Below are 9,393 nucleotides of genomic sequence, written 5' to 3' on the forward strand. Positions count from 1 at the left end.
ACTCAGTCTCTATTAAAACACTTTTACTATTAGCAGTGGTGATTGGAATTGTGATGATGACTAGATTTCAACAAATTAGAGCTTAAAAATGGGGAGATGGAAGAGAAGTGGCTTCTTTTAATTTCCCTGAGTTTAACATCAATAATTAGAGCAATTTTCAGAGATGCGAGCTGAAATTACCCCTGCTGTGCTGTAGATGATCACCTTAATTTTAGCAAATTGACTCCAGGGAAATAAATGTGACAGATTTAAAAAAAGACAAACATTAAAAAACAAAAGATTGGGAGGGAGGAAAATGAAAAGAAAGGCTGCAAAAGGGAATGGGAAACAAAAACACAGTACAATTATTTGGGGGGGGGGGCGCTAGGGCTGAAAGGGATAGTATAGCAGAAATAGCAGCCCATGTGAGCGGAATGAGGAGAAAGTAATGGAAATTTGACAGGAGGTGGAGGCTGGCATTTGAGAGGTAGTTTTGGACATATTTACACAGGTCAAATTACTTGACTAATGTAGGTATAACTTTCCTCACACCACCCTCTAAAACTGAGGTAAAGAATGTTATGATCATCATCAACATTTTATTTATCTACCTCGACAATCCAGTCATCCCTCAGTCATCAACTTAAGTTGGGTCTAGCAGATATGGACTCTCTCCTCACTTCCCCTCTTCCCCCTCTGCTATCATTTCTCTGAAGTTTTAAAGCCCAGGCCCCAGTGCTGAAATAAGTGCTCTATTCCTGTTGCTTCGGGGCCCTTTAAATGCCTCCTGCTCTCTAAAGGGGAGTTCGTCCGAGGGTAGAGACTTTATCTCTTTCGTTTTCTTTAAAAACGGCCGGGAGCTGGGCAGCTCCTGCCGTGGCGGCCAGAAACTGAGGTCGAGAAACCTGGTAGGAGCAAGAACCCGGCCCGCTCGGCTCCACTCTCCCCGGGCCTGGCCGGTCGTATTCAGCACCGCGGACAGCTCCCCGCCCCGCCCCGCCCCGCGCCCACCGCACCCTCCCCTCTGCCTCTGGCAGCCTTGCCATTGGCTCTCCCGGCTCCCCTCTCCAAGCTGCCAATTCTCCTACACATAGACCCAACCTACCCAAGAGCTTATCTTCTCGCCTCTCCAGCGCCGGGGGTAGCCCAGGCCGAGGAGAGAGCATCAGGGATCCGAGCCTCGAGGGTGGCTGGCTCTCGACCAGGCGTGCTGAGACGCTGCCTGCTTCCTACTCGTCGTCCCCGGCCCTCGCCCTGTGGCAGGCGCTCGGTTCAAGATGAATCTCAACTTCACCTCCCCTCTACACCCGGCGTCATCTCAGAGGCCCACGTCCTTCTTCATCGAGGACATCCTGCTACACAAGCCCAAGCCGCTAAGGGAGGTGGCCTCTGACCACTTCACCAGCTCTCTGGCCTCCCGGGTGCCTCTGCTAGACTATGGCTACCCCCTCATGCCCACACCCACCCTCCTGGCTCCTCACCCCCATCACCCTCTACATAAGGGAGACCACCACCACCCTTATTTCCTCACCACCTCGGGTAAGTAGCAGGGGTCTCAAGGTATGGGGAAAGAGAGAGAGCACGTCTTCCAGCAGAGACCCTAAGCCTGTGACGGAGGAGAGGAAAGGCCAGAGCTGGCTGGGCCTGGCTTGGCTGGGCCTCCTTCCCTAAGTGACAGTGGAAGGTTGGGGATATGGCTGAGAACGCAGGGAGCTCCCTTGAGGCATGCCAATCCAGGGTAGTAACTCGTGGTCACTCCTCACTTTTTATAATGGAGGAAACGTGCCGAGCCAAGAAGTAGCTGTAGATTTTGGCGATATTCTTGATGGGCAGTATTCAGTTTCCTTTCTCTTGGTCTTCCTGGCTACTTTGGTCCATCTCTCAGTCCCCATCCCTACCTCTCCCACTCTGAGGGAGACCCCTGACTATCCCACCCCACGGAAAGGAACTCAACTTTCCAGCCCAGAAGCTCAAAAGGCTCCAGTGGGGCCAGCTCTCTCCTCCCAGGCGGTGGGCATTTGCAGATATAGACACTGCAGGGGTTTGGAAGTGAAGGAGGGTTTTGGGATATTCTGAGGACTGAAGGTTTGGGCTGGCCCGAATAAGGGAGAAAAGGTAAGAAAAAAAGAGGGAGAGACGTGGCTGCTCATTAACCCTCTTTACTCCCAAAATCTAGCATTTAATTCACAATCTTGGGCTGGGCTGCCCTCCTCTGCCCCTGTTGCTAATATCTCTGGAGCCCAGAGCCAAAGTATTTTGATTTCCCAGGCATGGCAAAGAGTGGGGACCAGAAAAGTCTGGTTGGGACAGGGAGATGCGGGGAAATACCCAGGTTTTTCTTGTGCCTCTCTCTGAAAGGCCACATTCACGCTTTCTTTTCCGGCATCTTCATTCCAGACAGAATAGAATAATTCGTTGAGTCCAGATGCAGAGCGCAGCCGGTAAAACAACCCTAGTCGGGGTGGGGGCTGGACAGACGTGAGCCAATTTGTGAAATGTGGGCGCTGGAATCCACGACCAAAGCTAAAGAGTTTGTGAAGCGGTAAAACCCCGACTTCGCGGCACTGGGTTGGAGGGGCAATTGTAAAGCCTGCGTCCAAGTCCGCCTCTCTGCTTTGGCTTCACCGCCGGCCAGAGACAGTCTCTTTTGCGCTGCACCCATGTCCCCGGCAAATAGTAGTGGCCAAAGCCAGAGATACCGGAACTACTAGTTTTCTGTTTTTGCTGTTCCCCCCTGGGATCAGCCGATATTGATGTCTGCGGCGGTTGGTCCGCTTGGTGCGTCTCAGACATGGTAAAGCTTGCGAAGGTCAGGAAAGACACGAGAAGTCTCCCGCGGCCCGGGAAAAGCGCTCCAATCCTTCTGCGTGGGGTTGGAGGGAAAGAATGAGAACTAGATTAGAGAGCGGGGTCCCCAGCGCGACCCCGAGACTGATAGGAAACGTGCGAGGCGGCAATTACCCTTCCGTTCTCGCTCAGGAGCTTCCCCGCACGTGGGAGTGTTGGCCTGTTCCCTTTGGCCGCAGGCGGGAGAATGGAGGCGGCTCAGGGAAGAGAACAGTGTTTTTCAGTGAGGTTGGGAAGCAGGATCACATTCACACTTCTGTCAGCCCCAGGACATCGCTGATGGTCGTCAGGGGTCTGGAAGATTGGGGGGAGGGGGGATGGTGGGGAGGAGAATAGCTGCTGGACCCTCCGACGTTTGCAAGAAAACTTCGGGAGGCGCGGCCGAGGACTCGCCGGAAGTTTCTCCAAGAAGACTATTTAAGGCCTCCGGATCTATTTTATAATTTTCTTTTCCGTTTTACTTACTGTTTATTGTTTGTGTGTGTAGATGGCCTTTCTGATAAAGATCTCCAAGCGCTATTCTTGTGATTTATTCCCCCTGCCCTGCGATTCCTGGGAGAAGCCCTGGAGAAGCTGTGGGGCGAGGCGGGGGCCGGCGGGAGCACGAGGTGGTGCGGGTGCCGGGGACGAGGGTGGGGAGTGGAGCGGGGGTCGCCCGGGGAGGTCGGGCTCTGCCCACTTGACCGCTCTTCCTTCCGCAGGGGTGCCTGTCCCGGCGCTGTTCCCGCACCCCCAGCACCCAGAGCTGCCGGGGAAGCACTGCCGCCGCCGCAAAGCTCGCACGGTTTTCTCGGACTCGCAGCTCTCCGGCCTGGAGAAGAGATTCGAGATCCAGCGCTACCTGTCTACGCCCGAGCGGGTGGAGCTGGCCACGGCCCTCAGCCTGTCCGAGACGCAGGTGGGCCGGAGGAGGGGGAGGCCCCATCTCCGCTCGCTCCTCTCCCCCCCGACTCCTAACGCCTCTGGACCGGCCGCGGAGTTCTTGAGTGCAACGACCTCGCTCCCCTTTATTCTAGGCTTCTCCGAAGACCCGTAGTAAAAGTACCGACACCTCCAATCTCTTGTCGACTCACCGAAGCAAAATCTCTCGAGCGGGTTCTGGACACGGAGGAAAAACCCCTCGAGTGATTCTGATGATCACTCCCCGCTTGAGAACTATCATTTCTGTGCCTCCCCACCCATTTCTGAGCAGGGCAGTAACCCGGGTCAGACGTAAATCGGTAAGAGATAAGAGGGTTCTTGACCCGAGAGAAGCCCACACAAGATTTTTTTTTCTTCTTTAACCTCTCTCACAGCCGCGAGTCTTCATAGCCACCCCTCCCCAGCACACGCACACACGCGCACACACACACACACACACACACACACACACACTAATATAAGCCTCCTTTCTATTGCCCTGTCCTGAGTGGAAGAACTGGTTTCATCTTCTTCCAGATGCTATTCACCTGCAACCTCAAAATACCTCGCTCCACTCCCTTTCCTATTCTCTGTGCCTGGAAACCCAACTTGCTGTGAAATCATAGCCCTGCCAGGCCCCAGTGATTTTCTCTCTGATGAGAAGCAGCAAGTCTGCTTCTCATCTTGCTGTCCAGCAGTCTTGCTGGACCAGGTGTTTAGATGTCACAGTCAGAGGAACGTATTCTGAACGGAAAGGAAACTTATCCACGCAGCACTTACTATTAGAAATTCTAATTAATAGCAGTATTAGTATTTACTAAACACACCATTTTGAGCCTCATCGTTATTGCAGGACAAGTACTTCTGAGAGCTAGGATGCTTGATTCTCATTCAAGCTAAGACAGTAACTTGTGAGCCGTTCAGGTGTGACTTAACCCAAGGTTGGGACTGTCACAACTTCTGGATAATTCGTCAGTGGATTGCGGTCTATTTTCTTAAACTCCAGCAATCGCTTTTGTCTTAGCTCAGTAACCGTGGGTCTGAAGGAATGACGTGATTTTCTTTGTTTCTCCCCGCAATCAGGTGAAAACGTGGTTTCAGAACCGGCGGATGAAGCATAAAAAGCAGCTGAGGAAAAGTCAAGACGAGCCCAAAGCACCTGATGGGCCCGAGAGCCCTGAGGGCAGCCCCCATGGCCCCAAGGCCGCACCCGCCGAGGCTCGGCTGGGCCTGCCCACGGGTCCCTTCGTGCTGACCGAGCCGGAGGACGAGGTGGACATTGGAGACGAGGGGGAGCTGGGCTCAGGGCCGCACGTGCTCTGAGCCGCCGGGCTGGGGAAGGCGGGGAGGACGCAGCGGGGCGGGCCAGGCACATCGGCTCCGGGAAGACAAACACGACACACCTGTTAACCCTCCAACCCCTGCGGGGCCTGCGCGGCGCGGCCTCCCGACCCCCTCCCCCGCCCGACCGCCAGCTCGCAGCGCCAGTGCGGGGGTGAGTGTGCGCCTGCTTGGCTCGTCCGCTCGCCCCGCGTCTTCGGCAGCGCAAAGGAGAGCACGGGCTCCTGGCTCCCTAATTCGGTGGGGGAACCTCTTCCCCGCCGCGACTGCAGACCCCTCGGCCCTCGCCCCTCAGCCACCTGTCCCCGCTCCGTTGGCCAGGCTCTCCACCGGACCCCTTGCCCTTCCTTGGGCAGACCGATGGGCTGCAGGTAAGGGACCGGGCGTCTGGGCCCTCCGCTCTGCGGGGATCCGGATCCGGACCTGATCCTTAACACATTGACTCCCGGACAGACTCGCGCGCTGCTCGCCACTAACCTCCCACTCGCCCCGCCCCGCCCCCCCCAATCTCTAACTAATACTAAGGCGACTCCCTCCTTCTCAGGGCGGCGCTTCCATCCTCTAGCGTCACAGTTCCCCTCAAGAGCTCGCGGTTCTGCACCCAGGAACCCTTTTTGAGCTTGTGGTCCCCCAGGCACCCGCGCTCTTTACTCTGGTTCCCTCTCCCTCCGCCCCCGTTCTGAGCGGCGCTCACGCGAGTCGAGACACTTGGGCAGAGCAAACCCACCGAGCAATTTTGCTTCCCGACCTTGTTGCGCGCCTGTCCAGCAGCTCTTCCGTGTCCCACCGGTTACTGATACTTTAAAAGGCGAGTGTTCCTCGGGTTGTGTGTGGAAATGCTCATTCTCACTGCATTTTAGGGAACTCGGAGTTTTAGCAAAATGAAACCTACCTAAAGGGGAATACGCATCCCCTTACAGGCGTGCACCTGTTTGGGGACCCTTGAGGTGGGGCAGGAGTCCTATTGGCCCTGCGCGTTGCCCCCTCCTTTTCCCCTGGGAGGTCTCCTATTCTTTTCCCGGGTTTGCACTCTCTTTAGATAATAAAGGGCTCGCCGGGCAAAACTGGGAACAGACACGAGTTTCCGGGAATCGTTTGTTACCGCGACCTCCTACGCGCACGCTCCCTCCCCTCCGCCCTGGGCAGTTTCCTGTCCCCCGCAATGAGCAGGGCTAATAACTTTTCCTTAACAGATTCCCGTCTCCCCGTCGCCGATTTTTCTGTTTTTAATCGTTTAATAGTCTAGAGTTCCACCTACGTGAAAAAGGTCTCTGCAAATAGTATTTTTTGACTCTGAAGTGCTGAAAGGACGGAGATCTCTTGATATTAGGAGTGTGAAATTATGGTAATGAATTGTGACGACACTACATACCCAGTACACTTATCAAATATAGCAGCCGTGCCAGAGGCGACCTCAGTTTCTCATCTTCCTTTCGCTCTGGTTGTGTATTTAGGTAAAAGAGCCCAGGAAGCTGGAAAAGAGTGTGTGTGGCTAGGTAGAGTACTGACTCTTGGGTTCTAATGACTAATAGTAATTATGAAAATTACAGAGGTGTGAGCTTGGGTTACATTTAATTACACTTTTCGGTTCCTTATTTCTCTAATAAGAGGATGAATCCTAAAGATCCTTCTGGGTCTAAGTTCTATGATTCTATGAATGTAGCAGCAGATTTTTTTTTTTTTTTCCAGTAGGCTTGTTTGGGGAAACATTAACTTAAGCAAAGATAAGCGTCAGAGTGAGACCTTTATCCAATCTGCACCATTTAGGAGGCAAAGCTATTGCTTTAAAAACACAAACATTGTATATACTATTTGGGTTTTCCAAAGTGCTGTCAATCAACAATCTGTGAGTCATGGCAAGGATTATTTTTCTCTTCATAGATAAGGAAATAGAGGCTTGGCGAGATGGAAGGATTTACCCATGAAATCAGGACTAGCTAAGAGCCAAAGCAGGACAGAAAATATCTCTTCTGACTCCTTGATCACTTCTTTGCCCAAAACATTTTGCTTTCTTCTGGTAACATGGTTGGCATTTTGCTTCTAACACTTTGTAAGGACACCTCTCGTATTTATTTAGATTGTGTAGATGTGCTACAAAAGCAAGTCTAGGTTTAGATTTCTCCTCTCTCTCCCTGTTCAGATAATGACAGTACTGTTTTAAAGCAGGAGTTTTTGGCAAATGCTTTGTGAAAGATTGGTTATAGAAAGAAAGCTATTCGTGAATAAGAATGTTCCTAGTAACCTGGGAGAGAAAGTGGATACTGTTACGCAAGGGGAACATCTCAAATACTTCTAATCCCAGGCAGAACAACTACTAAAAGGGATTTTGGGGGAGAATCTTTGAAGTGAGTAGAAATACTATGTTTTGGGAGAAATAAAAACAATTAAATTAGATGGTTAACACAAACCCCAAAGCACCAGGCATTTCTTTCTTTCTTCTCTTGTCTTCACAAGAAGATGTCAGGGCTTATTCTGGGTCTCAGAGTAGCAGATTAGCTACATTTTAAGACTCTCTGTCTTGAAAAGGCAGGTAAAGAGGAAACACTGTTAGCATAGGCATAGCTCTGCTTGATCAGAGGCAGGATGAATCCTGGGGCTCAGGGAATGGCTGTGTCTTTCATTCATGAGCATCAAACACAAAAAGATGCTCATTCTGCCTCATCCTTGTCTCCCTCTGTGGCTGTTCCTGAATAGACTAGTTAGGAAGGGAAGAGCTCAGACGTTCAGCACCAGCCACACTGACGGTGGCACCATTTTCTCATCAGACAGTATCCCCTGAAATTGGCGGCAAACAATTCAATAGCAAAGTTCTCCTAGTTTTTCTTTTCTTTTCCCTTTCTTTCTTCCTTCCTTCCTTCCTTTTTCTTTCTCTTTCTTTCTTTCTTTCTTTCTTTCTTTCTTTCTTTCTTTCTTTCTTTCCTTCTTTCTTTCTTTCTTTCTTTTCTTTCTTTCTTTCTTTCTTTTTTAATACACAGGGAGTTAGTGATGATAGTAGAGGATAGACACAATTTAGTCTCAATTTAATGTAACATGATAGCACTTTTTGGTTTTGGCCTTCAATACTGATCAAAGCCTCCATAGGCTGAAAAGATATTTTGTCTGAATTACCCAGGCTTTTGCCTCAACTCAGTTTCAATTGGTGGTGAAGATCTGACAAAACCATGTTCATTATGATGTATTAAAGTAAAGAAAGACATACATAGGTCTGATTCTGAAGGGGCAAAACCATCTTAAAATAGCCAAGGTGGACAAGTCATCCTACATGTAATCCCAAATGTAGTAAATAATTTGTTCAGTATTTGTTCTCAGTGCTGTTTCTGATGGACTTCATTTCATAGCTTCTCAGAGAGGGACTCGATAATATTTCTACTCACATGACATAAGAACACAAGAAATCGACAACATGTCATTCAGCCCAGTATTAGCTGATAGTGGCACTAAGAAATGATTAATTGGAATCCATGACACCACTTCAAAAGACAGAGGACTGGCTTTTGTCGATGGATTTGATAACTAGAGATAAAGAGGTGTGAAGGCACAGAGCAAGCAGAATGCTTTCTTCTGCTAAGAGAATCCTGCAATAAACATACTTAGTTGAAGCAGTGACTCCCTGGTCTTCTTGAATTGGGCTCAGTGTGTGTGCAAAAATAGTGAAATATTTTATATTTATGTTATATTCTTGACAGCACATTTTAAAGAGGATATTGACAAACTAAAATTCATCCAGGAATGAATACAGGAACCTAGATAGTAAAAGGTATAGGAAACAGAGGAGTGTGAGCTTTTTAGCTTGGAGAAGCAAGGCTTTAGAGAGGGTTGGGAGAGGAGATTGGCTGTGTTACTTGTATTTCAATGGCTACAGAGCAATTACGTATTGGGAGGGTATGTCTAGTCTGTCCTGCTAGAGAGGGCAGAACCAGAACCAGTGGATGGTTCCAGGCAAGCAGATTTTGGAACAATATTTGAGCAATTTCTATAGGCCAGGTACTGTGTTGTCCATCAATAGGACAGGCTAAGTCCACAAAACACGAAGCACTTTTCACTAGCAAAGTTTGATCAGAAGCTGGAAGGCAAAACATTTAAAATTATTTGTCATCTTACTAAGAATAAGATTTTACTTCATACACTCGAATTTAAATAAATAGACCAGGACTTCCCTGGTGGCGCACTGGTTAAGGATCCGCCTGCCAATGCAGGAAAAATGGGTTTGATCCCTGGTCTGGGAAGAGCCCACATGCCACGGAGCAACTAAGCCTGTGCGCCACAACTACTGAGCCTGTGCTCTAGAGCCTGCGAGCCACAACTACTGAAGCCCACGTGCCACAA

At 50.2% G+C, this 9,393-nt stretch overlaps 1 protein-coding gene across 1 annotated transcript; it reads left to right on the forward strand.

Annotated features, from left to right (window-relative positions):
• The first annotated feature begins 1,256 nt into the window (after positions 1 to 1,256).
• On the forward strand, positions 1,257 to 5,049 carry BSX (brain specific homeobox). Its single transcript, XM_061202974.1, has 3 exons — positions 1,257 to 1,518; positions 3,528 to 3,724; positions 4,810 to 5,049. The coding sequence occupies exons 1-3, from the start codon at positions 1,257 to 1,259 to the stop codon at positions 5,047 to 5,049; spliced, it is 699 nt and encodes a 232-aa protein (XP_061058957.1).
• The last annotated feature ends 4,344 nt before the right edge of the window (positions 5,050 to 9,393 follow it).

Source organism: Eubalaena glacialis, chromosome 10 (genome assembly GCF_028564815.1).
Source record: "Eubalaena glacialis isolate mEubGla1 chromosome 10, mEubGla1.1.hap2.+ XY, whole genome shotgun sequence".
Taxonomy (NCBI): domain Eukaryota; kingdom Metazoa; phylum Chordata; class Mammalia; order Artiodactyla; family Balaenidae; genus Eubalaena; species Eubalaena glacialis.

Coding starts and splice junctions, on each gene's coding strand:
- BSX (XM_061202974.1), top strand. CDS start 1,257: ATGAATCTCAACTTCACCTCCCCTCTACACCCGGCGTCATCTCAGAGG. Junction 1,519..3,527: donor TTATTTCCTCACCACCTCGG/GTAAGTAGCAGG, acceptor TTCCTTCCGCAG/GGGTGCCTGTCCCGGCGCTG. Junction 3,725..4,809: donor TCAGCCTGTCCGAGACGCAG/GTGGGCCGGAGG, acceptor CCCCGCAATCAG/GTGAAAACGTGGTTTCAGAA.